We start from the raw sequence: 17,460 nt of genomic DNA, 5'->3' as shown, positions 1-17,460 counted from the left end.
CCTGCTGTAGAATTTCAAGGTGTAAAGTAGAACTTTTTTCTCATTTTGAGCAGGGGCGGGGAAGTTTTGTTTTTATTACTCTGCTTGTTTCTGGTTAGTATATTCACTCTCATTTTCTGTCCCAGTGACCCTAGCTACCAAGACAAACAGTGAGGGGACATCTAAAATATTACACCACACAGTTGCCACCACAGCAGGAGTTGAGGGGAAATGTCTCAATTGGGACACCAATTCTGGCGACAGCTGTCAAAGGTGGGATTTCTTCTATCTTTAGAGATTTTTTTTAACATCCTGCTATGTCTTCGGAACAGGAAGTGAGGGGAAATCTCTCCAAGGGGACACACACAACTATAAAAATAAAAGAGTTTCTAGACCAGGGGTAGGCAACCCTGGCACTCCAGCTGTTTGTGAAACTACAAACCCAATTATGCCTTTACCTCTGGCAGTCTCGCCTGTGGCTCTCAGTCTTGTAATGCGTCATGAGGCTTAGGCCTCGTTCACACCAGATGCAGTGCGTTCCGGCCCAATTCTGTCCAGAAAGCACTGCATCACATTGCGGCCGGCTCACTATGTTGTGGGGCAGGAAGGGGCATAGTGGTCCATTTAAGTGAATGGGACCGTAGCCACGCCCTCTACCCGCAATGCGTTCAGCCGCATGGGATCGCAAGGCACATTTTGCCTGTGCTCCAGTCCGAACAAAATAGTGCTTGCAGCATTTTGACCGGACCGGTATAATGTGCCTTGCGATCCCGTGCAGCCAATCGCATTGTGGCCGGAGGGCGTGGCTACGGTGCCATTGACTTCAATGGACCGCCACGCCCTCTCCTGCCCCACAAAAAAGTGAGCCGACCGTCATGTGAGGCAGTGCGTTCTGGCCTGAATCGGGCTGGAATGCACTGCATCTGGTGTGAACGAGGTCTTATAGTTCCACAACAGCAGGAGTGCCGAAGTTGCCTACCCCTGTTCTAGACCCTCCCTTTTCTAAAAAATGGTTGGAATTCCACTGTATGCGTAAGCCTGGATGAAGATGATGTGCACACTGTCTGCCCTGCCAAAGGGTTCAAGATATCAAATTCAGGTTGTTACTCTGTATGGTAATGCACTTTATGTTCCCAAAGCTAACAATACACCTTTTAGATGTGTTTTGAGAAATCAATCGACTCCCCCATCTACACTAAACAGCGTGGATGAAGGAATTTTCCCTGTCGGCCATCGTATTCAGCCCCCGTCTGGACCCGCAGCTGCTGATTACCTGAATAGCGACGGCATCTGACTGGCTGCACTCACTGTTCGGCTGACTAGTTTCTACTTGGCTCTTTTGACAAAAGTCTATTGAAAAACTGATTTTTATCAAAGCAGGTGGTGCTCACAGGGCCCCCACAGCTTCAATGTAGGCCACTGTAGCAGAATCACATGACATTTGAGCAGCGTATGGCCAGCTACAATGTTCCTATAGTGTATTGTTCATCACGTAGACTGAAAAAAAAAAAAGCTGCAGCAAAGAAACAACTAGAAAGGTAAGAAATAGATTTGTTACGGTATGCTCTGCCAATGGGGACACGTGACAAACATATAGTGGGCGGGTTCTCAAATTTAGCTGGTGGAAATACACTTTAAGGGGCTGATGTATAAAACTTCCACCCAGCATATAGCTAGGCAAAGCTGTTTACACGACATTACTGCCACTAGATGGAGCTGCAAATGGCATTTGCCTATCTATACGCTGGGTGAAAGGTTTACACATGAGCCCCACAAGGGTCACCATACACATTACAATCTGACCTTACCATCTTTGTACAATCTATTTTGCATTTACCAAAACTATGGAATATGGAGACCTACCTGATGTATCCAATCAATTTATATGCAGTCAGGCAGGTCCTTGCACTACATAGTTGTTGGTAGATCTAAAGGAGATTGTACAATCAGATTGTAACATGTGCTGGTGAGCTTGAAGTGACATTAAAGCCTTGTTGTTTTTTTTTATTTAAATCAGCACTGTATATGGCAATTTATTTAATGAGCTTTTTTTTTTTTTTTTTATTTACACCATTTAATTTATTTCCAGCAACTGTCATACTGCTGTCCCTCCCCTCCTGTTTACGGGTTGCAAAGGAGACAGCCATGCGTGCTTCCGGCCAGGAACTGAGACCAGCTGTGTGCATCTACTGACACACACAGCGTTCAACACGCCATGCCCCTACTCCCACCTCCTCAAAGTCCTTTCACAGCCTATCACTGCCCTGCCCTCAGTGGCCTTGGGATCCCTCCTCTCAACCCGGAACTTTGGGGAAACAGAGCAGATCGTTCGGGAGCCGGCGGCGGTTTATGGGACGATCAGGGGCGGTGGGTGGTAGGGCATGGAAAGGTAGCAGGGCGTCTTTTACCTTAAAGGAGAACTATGGGGTCAGGGCTTCACCCCATAGTTCTCCCAAGGGTCACGGGAGAACACAAACTAGCGTCCTCCCGTCACCCAAAGCTCAGTATCTCGCGCTATACTGAGACGCCGCAGCCGGAACGGATCCTGACATTACTGTCGAGATCCACCCAGCTGTGAGAGTGACAGCTGGCTCTGCCTATCCAGAGGCAGAGCCAGCTGTGCCCAGCCCCTCCCCGTACGTTCCCCATCCGTTCCTTACCCTTTAAGAGTTCAGCCACTGGAGTATATTAGTCATCTTCACTGTTACAGTATCTTCCTCCCACAATAATGTTGACTCTCTTGCCTTTCGATTCTGCCTTAGTAGAATTGTGGGCAGTTGAATTTATTTGACTTCCATGTAAATTGTGATTGTTTATCGGCTCCATCGATGTTGGCTGTCAAGCAATAGTCTTTTCATCACTTTTCTATATCCCGCTGGGCCTCGGCGCAACGCTCTGCTCTTGTGTTGTTTACATTGCAGTCCATTAGAACAGAAATGACGTCATTTATGATCAGGGTTTTTTCCTGTGTTGTTCCTGTACTTTGTTCTTCATTTAGCAATGCTGGAAATAACATTTCCCTCTGCTATATTCACAATTTACAATAGCAATCCCATACTTATTGTAAGTGTTGCAGATTAGTAAGTAACATTAGCAACGTGTCATCAGAACTGACCAGACAGGAAATCAAAGGGCTAAACCGCACCGATGATTGTAATCTCATGTTATTGAGTAACGTAACCGATTGTTTGCCATCATCTCATTTCCAGCACATTGATTATAGTGTGTTGAAAATGAAGTGACCGCCAACACAAGGTTATAGAATGCAAAGCAGCATGACATTAACACTCATCTAATGTAACCAGAATTCAGACAGGGTCAATCTAATTGTATTTTCGTAGTCTGTGCTGTGGATCTTCCTCTTGTTCCTCCAGTCACGTCCACTGCACATAAAAGTTGGATGTGAAAAACGTTTTGATGTTTTCATATGCTTTAATCAAGCATTACGCATGTAAAAGATGGCAAAGAATCTGCAATAGTCATGTTTGGGAACATCTATCCTGCAACACAAGCAGGGGATCTCTAATCACCAAAAGGAACTAGAGTAGACCGGTATAATGAAGCAATGCTGAGATGGGAAATGAAAATACTGAGCAGGTAGACTGTGCTCAGTGTATGCATCTCAAAGCTTCATTTTTAGTACTGACTTAAATGTACAATTGCTCTTGAAAAGATTTCAAGAAACTGACCATGACTTGCAACTTACATAGGGTTTCCTCTCTTTGCACCTATCGGTTGAATAGAGGAGAGGGACAGTGAGTAGCCCTGAAGGTTTTTTTTTAGGGAAAACATAGGTTCACTGTTCACACAGATGCCAAAAGTGGTCATATTTCCAATGCCTGCCAAGTGTCCTCCTAAATGCAGGGACTAAAATGGTGTATTTTGCCACCCTAAGGCCCCATTCACATGGGGCGGTCTTTGATTCTTGTGGCAAAAACCTACAGATTCCTGCGGCAGGAATCCCAGGTGTCCCATCAGAGGCATAATTAGTGACCTCAGGGCCCGATGCAAGAATCCTTGAAGGGCCCCCCCAAAAAAAAAGAAAAATTAGATATTTATAAAAAAAGAAATAAAAAAAATTTAGACAAAAAAAAACACATTCTCCTCTTCCATGTCTCCAGCGCCCCATTATCTCCCCCTTCATATCCCCAGCTTTCTGCTCCCGGACCCCACACTCTCCTCTTCCATGTCTCCAGCTCCCCATTATCTCCCCCTTCACGTCCCCAGCTTTCCGCTCCCGGACCCCACACTCTCCTCTTCCATGTCCCCAGCTTCCCCTCATCTCCTCCTTCATATCCCCAGCTTTCTGCTCCTGGACCCTACACTCTCCTCTTTCATGTCCCCAGCTCCCCATTATCTCCCCCTTCATATCCCCAGCTTTCTGCTCCCGGACCCTACACTCTCCCCCTTCATATCCCCAGCTTTCCGCTCCCGGACCCCACACTCTCCTATGTCCCCAGCTTCCCCTCATCTCCCCCTTCACGTCCCCAGCTTTCCGCTCCCGGACCCCACACTTTCCTCTTCCATGTCCCCTTCAAATTCCCAGCTCCCAGCAGGCCTCTCTTACCGATGCAGCATTCTGTGTAATGAGGGGGCGGGGATAACCCGCTTCCCACTCATTGGCTGCTGCGCCGGCTGGATCATACTTCACGCTGCGCCCGGAACAAGGTGAGGGGAGCAGCGTGAAGCACGTAGGGCCTAGGACAGGAGGAGGAGGTCCCGGTACTGACATTAGCGGTTACCGGGATATTAAATATCCTGATAATGAGCGGTTACCAGGGGCCCCTTCCTCCTGTCCTAGGCCTCCTCCAAGTGGCGGAACTCCAGGGCCCGGTCGCAGCTGTGACCTCTGTGACCCTAGTAGTTCCGCCACTGTGTCCAATTCTGATGCAGCCGCTGTACCCATTGACGGTAATGACTTTGTGACAACAGCCTGCATGTAATTGTACATGGTATGATTACATGTGGTTTGGGATAGATGATTGTCCCTGAATCCATGTACCATTACATGCGGACTGACGCTTATAGATGCCACTGTCACCCTATAATTTACTTCAATGTGTATAGCGGCCGTATCTGAACGGGGGTATACCTGGTGTCCGTAGGTTCTTGCTGCCATTGTCCTAATTTTATAGTGTAACAATTTACTAATCAAACAAATTGATAATAATCTATTCAGACTCATAAAAATATATATCCTAAAGAAACCAAATACAAATATAGCTATTGTTTGTAATTCATTTAGTGGCAGCACATATATGAATGGACATAAATATGTACCAGTGCTGGATACTAAAACACAATGTACTTTTTAGCTGTAGGGATCAATGTAACGGAACGATCTGGACTCAGAGATATTGTACAGCAAATTATGTATCTGTTTGCTTCTTCTGGCTTCTAGCAAAAGTCTTCTCGATCTTTCTGTAGCAGTTTGTTGTTCAACACGTTTCTGTACTCTCTTCTGTTTTAACCATCTGCAAAAAAAAAGATTACATCAATCAACATCATTATACTGGTGTAATGGTCTTATTTATATAGATCATGGATATTATTATATCTTTACAATCTATTATTATAGAGATCATGCTTAGGCCTGGTTCACACTTAGGCGTTTTTTAGCAGTAGAAAAAGCGCTATACATTATACATTAACATTCACTCTAAAAAAGAACATACACACATGTTGCAGTCTAACAGGGTTAGTCACAAAAGGGTGAAGAGTTTGGAGAAGGCAGGAGGAGTGACCAATCTAGGACAACATAGCTGAACTGAAAAGTGACGATAATTTTTCCAGGTCAGCTATGTTGTCCTAGATTGTTCACTTCTCCTGCCTTCTCCAAACTCTTCACTCTTTTGTAAATAACCCGGTTAAGGTGCCCACACACCTTGCGATAACCGTACGATAATCGCGGGAAATCCCGCGATCGGACGATTATCGCAAGGTGTGTGGAAGCCATGCGACCTCTGTTACTGTACGGTCGCACGTCTTGTATCTTACGAACATGTTCGAAAACCCGCCGAGAATCGTACGATGTTCGGCGGGTGTGTAGCATGTTCGTAAGATAAAAGCGGGACGGGCCGGTGTGCGCCAGCGCACACTGCCCGTTCGGCATTGCGGTCATCGGAAGCAGATCGTACATCGCAGGTACGATCTGCCTGTCCAAGATGGGCAGATTGTAAGTTTTTTTTTAATTACCTTACAACCCTCGCAAGACAAAAGTCTTGCGAGGGTTGTAAGGTGTGTGCCCAGCCTAAGACTGCAACATGTGTGTATGTTATTTTTTAGAGTGAATTTGACCTCCAGGTGCTCACTAGTTGCTCATAACTGCACTAGTAGTTAGGCTGGGTTCACACATGAGCGTTTTTTTAATGCCTGTTTTTTTTTGCGTTTTTTCGTTCAGTGAAACACGAGTTTCACTGGCGGTATGATTTTTTAATTTTTTTTTTCCTTTATTTTCTCTATTTAAAAAAAATATATATATTTTTTGTTTCACTTTTAAACTTCCCGCTGGCTCCGCCCCCCTCCGATGCGGCCTCTCACGAGGGTCGGGACCCGGAAGGCGGCAGCCGCCGAAGACACAGCGGGGAGCGTGGCCAAGGTAAGACCTGTACGCTGTATTCCCGAGTGTGGCTCGGGGTTACCGCTTTGTTAACCCCGATCCAAACTCGGGAATACCAATGGAAACACGCGGCAAAACGCCCCAAAGAAGCTCCTGTACTTCTTTGGGCGTAGGGCGTTTTGCAGCGCGTTCCTACGCGCTGTAAAACGCTCAGGTGGGAACCATGCCCATAGGCAATCATTGGTTTTCACATGTTGAGCGTTTTACAGCGTGTAGGAATGCGCTGTAAAACGCCCAGGCGTGAACCAGGCCTTAAACTGGGTTCTGACCAAGCTGATCCCCATGCATGTGTGTATAACTGGCGTAGAAACATTAGACTGGATAAAAACTGATATAAGTAATTTTGTGCACTTTGTAAAGCACTGCATAATATGTAAGAACTCATTTGTAATGACACTGTCATCGCTTTTTACCTGAATATATCAGGACTCACATATACAGTATCATTTGGTACTTACTGTGCATACGCTCCTTCTCTGTCCTTTCTTTCTTCCAGGAAACTAACTGTCTCCTGTTGTCTCAGTTCCTCGATCTTCTTTTCTTTAAGTTGCTCTCTATGTTTCCTCTTCATCCAAACAGTAAAAGCTGCTTTTGAAGCATCTTTCTCTTTATCCTTTTAAAACCAAGACATTAAATTGAGATATTTTAATATTGATTGCAGCCCCCCACAGACTGCATATACTAGAACAGTGGTGTCTTTAACTTAAAAGGGTCCAATGGCCACATTTAGAGCTACAAGACAAGTTGAGTGCCACATCTAAATTATCCATTTTATTTAACAATTTCCAAGTCAAAAACATCAGGCTCTGGCCATACATATCATAACAAAACCAGGAAAAGACACGAACATAACAAGGAAGCTCCATTCTTAGTGGCCCCCTTTTACATAAGCATGTATGGAAATGACGTGCTGCCACAGGCATGGCCACGAAAGGGTTTCTACATGGGGTGTTCAGCTCAGAGCAGTGTCGGCAATAATAAACCCTTCTTCAATGGTGTCAGTGTCAGCAATAATAAACCCCTCTTCATTGGTAGCACTAATAAACCCCCCCTTCATTGGTGTCATTGGTAGCACTAATAAACCCCCCCTTCATTGGTGTCATTGGTAGCACTAATAAACCCCCCCTTCATTGGTGTCATTGGTAGCACTAATAAACCCCCCCTTCATTGGTGTCATTGGTAGCACTAATAAACCCCCCCTTCATTGGTGTCATTGGCAGCAACAATAAACCCCCCCTTCACTGTTGTCAATGGCAGCAACAATAAACCTCCCTTTCATTGGTGTCAGTGGCAGCAATAGTAAAGCCTAATTTTATTGGTTTTAGTGTCAGCAATAGAAAAGCCTCCTTCATTGGTGTCAGTGGTGGCAATCGTAAAGCCTCCTTTAATGGTGGCAGTAGCAGCAATAGTAAACCCCCTTCGTTGGTGTCAGTGGCAGCAATAGTAAACCCCCTTCGTTGGTGTCAATGGCAACAATAGTAAACCCCCTCCCCCCTTCATTGGTGTTAGTGGCAGGAATTATAAACCTCCCCTTCATTGGTGTCAGTGGCAGCAATAGTAAACGCCTCTTCATTTTTGTAAGTGGCAGGAATAATAAACCTCCCCTTCATTGGTGTCAAAATCAGCAATAATAAATCTTCTCCTTCCCCCTCACTAGTGTTCCGTGGTTACACACGCATGCTACTGTGCTGCTTTCTACCGCCCTAATCATGTTGGGCTGAAACGATATAATCCCTGTTGGGCAGGAGATCACTCCACCCCATAGGGTGTGCCAGTATAATTACAGTGCTAGGCTACAGAAAGCATTCCAGCCCTTGGCAACCGCCGTCACCTTGTTTCCTGGATCCTGTGAGACAGCCCACAGGATGCAAACACAGCCAGGCAGAGTACAAAATCCCAGGAATGCCCCGCAGGATCCGAGACTGTCAGCTCTATACATGACATCACGGGCCACAAAAAGGGTCCTATAGGCTGCCGGTTGCTCAGCCCTGTACTAGAATATCTGAAGATATTTAGTCTGGGCCAGCACTATTGTCAAAACATATGCATGAATAACGATATATTAATATTATTATATAGGATTTATATAGCGCCAACAGTTTGCGCAGCGCTTTACATATGTACAACAACTTAAAATATAAATATAAACAACATTGAGTTCATGAATCAATAGCAATTACATATCATATATGTTTAAAATTCATATGTTGATGAAAAGTCCTTTCTTTCAGGAAGCCTGTGCTTAGAGAAATATAGAAGCTGCCATTGCTGACCTTCTTCTGAAGATACTAGTTGCCAGGCTGTTATGCTAACTCAATTGCCTTAACATTTTCTGATTCGCTGACCTGGCACAGGTTTACTTTTATGTTCTCAGGCATCTTTTGGGCTCAAAAAATTGCAAGGTCATTCTGAACAGCACCTCCTATGCACTTTTCTAGCGCACCTATCGTGATGCTCTACACTACCAAAAATGAAGATTTTTTGGCCCATTGTAGTATTTAAATAGGAACTTTACCCACCAATTTAATGTCTCCCAAAATGCCAACTGTCAAGGTTGCTTATGTCAGTTCTCTTAAATGAATTTACTGTCTTAAAGGAGAACTATGAGGCGAGTGATTTTCACTCAGCCTCATTGTTCTAGCCGACCTGTGACAATGAAACTGTCACAGGTCGGCTCAGTAGATTGGGAAGTGAGTGAACACATACCGTCGCTCGCTCACTCCTTGATCTATCCCTGCAAAGAGCCGTGACTGTCACTCACGGCTACCTGCAGGGATTCCACCCCTCCCCTGTCCGATCCTCCAGCGCTGACTGGCGGAACGGACAGAGGAGGGGGCGGGCACAGCTGGCTCTGCCTCTGGATAGGCAGAGCCACCTGTCAATCCCGCAGCTGGGTGGATCTCGACAGCAATGTCGGGATCCGTCCCGGCTGCGGCGTCTCAGTATACCGCGAGCTGTAGCTGGGTCACGGGAGAACGCTAGTTTATGTCCTCCCGTGACCCTTATGTGAACTATGTAGGAGAACCATAGTTCTCCTTTAACATTACATATGTTAACATGTGTGCATTTCCTGCAATGCAGCAGGCCTGGGCTTAATGTGCCCTAAAGGTCAAAGGGCTTATTGTAGAATGCATCGGTAATTTAAAATGAGCTCCAAATGAGAACATGTAATATGACACACCCAGAACAATCAGATTCTCAAGCACTGGTGTCTCTGTAACAAAGTGCGGATCCATGTTGCAGGGGAGGGGAAAGTATGAACTCTCTTCTTTCCAGAGGGCACTTTATTTTTCACTTTTATACTAGTGACAAGAGTTACTCTTTTTATTTTGAATTCTATTATTAATACATCAAGACTAATAGATAATTGGGCGCTAACTTTTTTTTTTTTTAATTTATAGCTTTATATTTAACAAGTTGAACAAAGCATCTGACACTCCAGTAAACCATGCTGAAACTGACAGTGCTTGAGCTGCTTGCCGATAGAATTTTTTTCTTTTTCTTTCCTGCAGCCCTGACCGCTCCAGGTGACCGACAGGCCACCGGATGAAAAGCTTTAATAGGTGCTATTGGCAAGCGGCTTCTGCTGACAGCTTCTGTACTGTCAATATTGTCCTGAGGCTTTGCAGGGAGCCATGGCCACTACCAAACAGGATTTAGCTTCTGGGAATCTCCAGAGAGTGATTCTCTCCAGAGCAGTCTGCTAGTGGAGAAACTATGGAGCCAAATCATGAGTTTGGTAGTGACCAACGCTCCCCAAAAAGCCTCAGGCTGATACTAAGTGAGAAAGATGAGAGCAGGAGCGGGGCTTGTGAATAAAACCTGCAAATGACAAAAAAAAGTTGGCACAAGATTTCTGAATAGTCTTATTAATAAATGATTAGAAATAACTGGTAACAGGTCTCTTTAAGGGGAAAAAATGTAATAATGACTAAAATATATGCTCTTAGATAATATACTTTACTTTAAACAGTCCGTGTCATGGAATATTACTCCCAGTCTGCAGCAGCTGAACTAAGATTTTGGGACAAGAAGGGATAAATAATTTACTTGTCAAAACTGGTCAATCATAGTAAGTAGCGATGACCTTTTTACTTGTTCAGTTTACTTGGACATTCGCCAAATTCAGCCAGAAATCTAGTTTTTTTTGTTGTGGTGACTATTTTCTAGGCTACCTATAGATCCTTAGATAAATATGAGTTAAGGATATAATTGGGCACAATTAACTGCATTTTTGTATAAAGATACACATTATCATATTATGATTAACTAAAGGTAATTCACTTCTTACTTTGATAAACTATTAGTGGCGCATAGAATATTTTGACACAAAGAGCACCGATTTATGGATAGCACTAAGCTAATGTTCAAATTGAAGGGTTTAAGTAGTAAAGAAACAGAAACACTAATGAAATTGAATTTAATGGGTAGTTAATAATAAAGGTAAATGTTAACACTAGACACTTTTAAGGCTTGGGCTATGGATAACAACAGGTATAATATAGAGGTTAGAAGGGACTAATGGAATGTCTTGTTTTGTTTTAAGGTTTTAATGTTGATTGTTTGTCAGCAATGTAAAATGTGTGAAATTTGGATCATTGTCTGAAAAAATGTATAAATATTTACAGTATATAACAAAAAAAACAAAACAAAACAAAAAAGGAATCTAGGTTTGGCAAACACCCAAGCGGACCAAACCCAGGCCGCCTGTGTTCTAGCAACCAATAATGCCATGTGACATGCACAGCAGCATTGCTTGCAGGGAACACTAGCGCCTGGGCCACACAGCATCATTGGTTGCTAGGTCGCAGGTGGGTGCACCATAACAACCAATGACACTGTGGGATCCCCTGTGTTCTAGTAATCAATGACACTGTGTGACCTGCACAGCGGCATTGGTTGCTAGGACGCTAGTGGCTGAGGCACACAGCGTCATTGGTTGCTAGGACACAGGCGGGCACACAATAACAACCAATGATGCTGTAGGGCTGCCTGTGTCTAAGCAACCGATCATTGGTTGCTAAGATGCTGACAGCCCAATAGCATCATTGGTTGTTATGGTGTGTCCGCCTGCATCCTAGCAACTAATGACACCTTTGCAGGCCACACAGCGTTAATGATTGCTAGGACATAGATGGAGGTTCTGCGGGTGGGTAAACTGGCTAAATTGTTCACCCCCTTGTCAAACTGCAAACAGCTTGGGTTTGGGTCTAACTCATGGTCGACCAGAAACTCATGCCTAATAGCAAGATTTAGGTATCTCGTATTTCCCTAATGGTTTCCATAAGATGACTATTAAATTGGATTCCTCACAGATGTGCTGCCTTTCTCCAGCTCCTTTGCCTGCTGGATCCGCTTTTCTTGAATTAGCTGTTCATTCTTCTTCTGTAACCAAATTTTAAACGCCATCTCATTCTCCCTCCGTTTCTGTTCGTCTTCCTCTTGTTTACGCTCTTCTTCCTTTTGGCAGAACATATTGATTAATAACACTGGTTGTATTCTTTTAAATTATATTTTGTTCATTTTCACTTTGTAGGTAGATAAAAATATTTTTTTTTAATGCCCAATGTATGGATAGAAGGGACACATGTAATTTGTTCTTGTCACTGTGTTTCTTTTTAACCTCAAAAGCATACATTTCTAGCCAAAAGTTGTGAACTTCACAGCTACCGTCTGAATTTCCTGTGTGGCATTTAAAAAAAACAATGACCTTAAAACAGAAGCAAAGTCAAACGTTTTTTGGCTTCATCTCTTTTGGATCACAGGATTACATTTACTATTGTACTTCTATGACCCAAAGCCAGCATATAGAGTGGAACCACACTTCAGCCATGAAGGATCCCGAAAATATTGTCAGGATCCAATCGGCTGTCTGATTGACTCTGCCTCTCTAGAGCCAGAGCTAGCTGTGCCCACCCACTCCCCTGTGTGTCCCAATGAACGCTGGGGGAACAGAGTGGGGTGGGAGGAATCCCTGCAGTGACACGTGACTGATATTCACCATCATTTGCAGGGAGAAGGCCTAGAGCTGAGCGATCAGCAATTACAGGATTGCTCAGCTGTTGGTATATAGGGCCGACGTGTGACATATGCAGTGCAAGCTTAAAATGCACATACATGCAAATCTGTTATCTTTTTACTTTATTTACATTTTATGTTATTCATATGCTAACTGGCAGAGTGTGTTCCATCACCTCTCCGGAGATTAGTGAGAATTGATAAAGGGGGTGCTACCTCCTGAGAAGTGATCTAATCATTCTTTCATAGGAAGTTATCTGTTGAAACTAGACATGTGCATGGCAAAAAAAAAATGTTGAAAAACATTTTCATTCGTTTCGTCATTCGTGCTGCTATTCTGAGTATATCTTGGTATACACCAAGATGGCGGCACCTGAATATACCAAGATATACTCCAAAATGGCGGCGAACACGCTGGCGGTAGATTTGCCCGCCGCTCATCCTGTGAATAACGTCACCCATGATGTAGCGTCATGTGACGTTATGGACCCTGCCTCCAAGACGGCGGCGGGCATGCGCAGAACGCACCGGTGGCCAATATGGCCGCCACACGTTCTGATAATTAATTTTTATATGCCCGAATATCGTTTTAGTATATTCGGGCATATAAAAAATTCATTATTTCGGATTCGGACGAACCGCCGAATCAACTGAATTTTTTTACTTTGCAGGTTCTTCCGAATCCAAATGCACATGTCTAGTTGAAACCACTTTGATTCCCAGGCAGGAAATGGGCACATAATAGGGTGGTTATGTGCCCACCATATTCATCTCCTCTACAGCTTAAATTCGTTTTACTCATTTCAACTGTGAATGAAATAAGAAGGTAGAACACAGGGTGGGACTGGGATAAGCCATTATTTTCTCATAGTGATGTCAATGTAGGAGTATTACTAAGAAGGAGGTGTGGAAAGCCTATGACCTCTGAGTTGTGCAGCCAGCAGTCAAGCCAAAAGGTTCTAGAAAAGTCTAGGTCCTGTTGCTCTGCCTGCACAGCAGCTGGGAAACCTATTGAGAAAGCCACAAGGCACATAGTTTTGCAAGTATGCATGCATGCACTATTTAATTTTTTAGTTTGGCTTGAAATGTTAGTATGATTACATGCATATTTTACCTCTCTCTTTAGTCTTTCTTGCCTTTCTTGAATCCTTTTCTGTAGCTCCTTTTGCTCAGGGGAAAGGCTGAATGTTGTGTTTCTAGTTGATACACTTGCAGACTGGACTCTACGTGATGGCTTTACTTTGTGTATAGACTTCAATGAATGAGTAGCAGAGCTAGGTCGGACTTTAGGTTCCCCAGGTGGTTGAGGAGCAAAATGATTTACATTACCAACAGTGGAAGTTTTCTTGTAATCTAATTTGTAATTGTCCCCGTAATGCAATGCACCAAATCTATTAGACTCCATTGATGGCGATGGAGATTTTGACAGCTCCTTATTGTTAATAGGTGGTAGAGAACACTGGTTTTCAATGTCATTTAAACTGACAAGCTCAAATTTTCCATCTTTCTCAACCAAAACTTTCCCATCTTTTGGTTCTTCTCCAGCCTTTTCATTTACCTCAGGATTCGACTGTTCTTTGGCTGGACCATCATCAAGATGCAATTTTGTTATGCTGTCTACCACATCCTCTTCACTGATACTTTCAGTTCTATCGCTGTCTGGAAACTCTAGTGGTGGAACTTCCAGATCAACCAAATTGTCCTTAAATTTGAGTTTCCTGTGTCGATTTTCATTGACGGTTTCCATTTCTAATTTCTTGTTTGCTTCTTCTATCTTTTCTGCAATATATCGTTTTGCTTCCTCATCTTCGGGATCAACTTCTTCACACTCAGACACAGTATCCAGGATGAGTTTACCATTCATATTAGGGACAGCTTGAGCAATGTCACTATCGCTGATTTGCATACCGTCACCTTTATTCTCTTGTTTCACTAATTGTGTTGTGTTATCGGGTCTTTGTTCAGTGAGATGTTCATTGTCGTCTTCATTCTAAAACAGCAGAATGTTTTAATTATTTACAAAGATATTTATAGGTTATTGCAAGGATTTTATAAAGAAAATGGTCTATCAAAAAAGAAGGACATTTACAGTGTGTGAGAGAAACATAAAAAAAACATATACAGTACATCTATGCAATGCATGCACATTACCCCATGTTTTATCCCTACATGTACCGAACAATACCTGTTGAGCTGCCAGAAATGCACTCAACTCCTAAATCATGTGGGCTGACAGCATTTTTGTGGACTTAGTGGTATCAACGCTGCCCAGTTTTCTTTTCCTAAACTACTCACCCTACCACTCTTCCATTCTCTAAAAGAGACAGTTGGGTTACACTACCGCCTACAGAGATTTTGAACACTGGCAAACAAAAAAATTAGGACCAGTCTGGTATAATCCCTCACACTCTCAGAATGCCTTTGTTTTCTAACAAGCAGTGCTGAGAGTATGATCAGAAACACAGAGGAATGAGACCTGAATGACACCTGAAATGAATTTAATAGAAAAATATTTATCTTGTTCATTGAGGGTCACAGAGTAAAGTGGCAATTGTGATGTCCAAAAGTTGCCCAACTGGTGGACAATATAGCAATAAAATGCTAACAGGACCCAACTATAATAACAGAAAAAACAAACACTGACTGCAGCTCAAGGAGCTGCCTAAAGGACCATACACCCAAAGCTAGCTAATCAGATATCACACCCAAATCAGATATCACCCCGGCTGGTAAAACTTAGACAATGTGTGAACAGAAGACCAGGCAGGTGGCAGCCTTGAAGATCTGTTGATCCAAGCTTTAATGGAAAAGAAATCAGGATTTGTTCTGGCATGAAAATAACTTGGTAATAAAACTTCTTTAATCTGGAAGAGCCCTCAGAGTGTCTTCCAGGAGTTTTATCAGATGGAAGTAACACATCTGCCTGGGCCAGTTTGGAGCACAGAGTATCACAAGAACACCCTCCATCTCGATCCTGCAGAGCAAACAAGGAAGTTTTAAAGGTAAGAAAGGTGAAGATCAGGTTGTACTGATCCCATGGAGCCACCAGAGCATCCACTGCTTCAACCAGAGGATCTATGCACCTAGAGACAAACCTGCTTAGCTTGTTGATGAAGCTGGAGGCCAAGAGGCTCACATGCAGTGTCCTCAATCTGTGACACAGGTTTTGGAACACGTCCAGGTGTACAGACAATTTCCTCCGGTCCAGGCGCTGCTGGCTAAGGTAGTCTGCCTACCAATTGTTCACTCTTAGAATTTAAATGCCAGACAAGGCTGGAATGTGAAGTTTTGCTCATGACAATATCGTTTGCACTTTTCTTGCCGCTGCAAGACTTCTTGTTTCTCCCTGGTGGTTGATATACACCACTGCCATGGCATTGTCCAATTGGATCCATATCAGAAGACCCTTCAGTCGAAATGTCCAGTGTTGTAGGGACAACCAAATCACTCAAAGCTCCAGATTGGGAGCTGGGATTCCTCCAGCCTCCAAGCCCCCTGCACCAACAAGGTGTCTGGGACCCCTCCCCAGCCTGTCAAGCTGGCTTCCATTGTGATAATCTGCCAAATTATCAGAAACAAGGATTTCCTCTACAACAGAGCTGAATCACCAGTCCAAAGACAACCAGGTCCTTGGTGTCAGGCAAATTGTTTTTTCCAAGGATTGAACTGATTTTTCCCTCACTGCCAAGAAGTTGAGCTGCAGGGGCCTGGAGTGAAACTGGGCAAATGGGACTGCCTCGAAAGAGGCTACCAAAAGCCCTAGGACCTGTATGCAGAAGTGAACAGTCGGTCAAGACTTGGCATGAGGAGTCTGAGGCTGGAAAAAGAGTTTGACGTTTTTCTGTCTCGAATAATTCAGGGTCTTGTGTTCCAAGAAGGGGCATATGCCTTTTGACTTTGGAGGTCTGCTAATCTGAATGGTGACACAGGAATATTTAAAAACATCAAACAAGGAGGACAAGGCTAACAGATGTCAACCTACTTTTGGAAACTGGGAGCACCCCTTCATGATGATGCGGACTTGACTGCTGGTTTAGGGGATTTGGGAGCTTAGTGTTTGCAGTAAAACTAGGCTCCTTGTTTCGGTTTGGCCTTATAGGTTGAAGTTTGTGAGTAACAAGAGGAAATCTTCTTGGCCTTAGGGGGAGGGGCACCTGATTTTTCCCAGTTTGAGGCCAGCTGATTCTGCTGTGGTAGATGAGTACCCTTACCCCAATTACCAAGAGGAGAAAGTGTCCAAGGCAGCTCCAAAGAGATATTGTCCCTTTAAAGGGTATGTGCAGTAAACACTTCTTACATGCCTGCTCTACAGCCCAACATTTCAACCAAAGCGTTCCCCATATCTTAACTGATAGGAGACTAATGTGGGAAATAAGATTTGGGAGACATCCACTTACCCATCTTCACAGTAGTACATGGCTGTCATCGTGAACATTCCCCTAATGTTTAACAGATGAACATTCACAGCCATGGTGGGTTGCAACGCAGGGCCTTCTAGTGAATAGTGATGGGCCGAACTTCCCCCCCCGTTCGGTTCAAATTCAATGCAAGTGTATGGGGGTAGAACTTTGAAAATCAACTGACCCCATTTTGAAGACTTGGATGCAATTTATTGGCCATAAAAAATGGTATGGGGATTTGGGTGCTGCCCAGGGGGACATGTATCAATGAAAAAAAACTTTTACTAAACACCGTTTTTAAAGGAGCAGAGCTTTTAACATCACTTAAAGTGAAACAATACAAATGAAAAATTCCTTTAAATATAATTCCTGGGGGATCCCCTTAAACTGCATGTAAAATGGCACATCTGTACAATGTATAGAACCTGCTGCAGTAAAAATGAC

The 17,460-nt window shown here is 43.7% G+C and overlaps 1 protein-coding gene across 1 annotated transcript in view; it reads right to left on the bottom strand.

The window, feature by feature from the left end:
• Window positions 1–5,243: 5,243 nt before the first annotated feature.
• Window positions 5,244–17,460, bottom strand: part of CCDC181 (coiled-coil domain containing 181) — a 32,307-nt gene continuing 20,090 nt past the window's right edge. The window contains exons 3-6 of the mRNA XM_018557300.1: window positions 13,731–14,606; window positions 11,912–12,058; window positions 7,057–7,211; window positions 5,244–5,453 (exon numbers count right to left, since the gene is read on the bottom strand). Coding sequence (XP_018412802.1) covers window positions 5,291–5,453; window positions 7,057–7,211; window positions 11,912–12,058; window positions 13,731–14,606 — 1,341 coding nt within the window. The 3' untranslated portion in view covers window positions 5,244–5,290. The remainder of the gene's footprint in view (window positions 5,454–7,056; window positions 7,212–11,911; window positions 12,059–13,730; window positions 14,607–17,460) is intronic.

This window comes from Nanorana parkeri, unplaced genomic scaffold (assembly GCF_000935625.1).
Source record: "Nanorana parkeri isolate BGI_ZX_2015 unplaced genomic scaffold, ASM93562v1 scaffold278, whole genome shotgun sequence".
Classification (NCBI taxonomy): domain Eukaryota; kingdom Metazoa; phylum Chordata; class Amphibia; order Anura; family Dicroglossidae; genus Nanorana; species Nanorana parkeri.
Note: the sequence above shows the minus strand (reverse complement) of the source record. Positions and strands in the feature narration are given on the sequence as shown.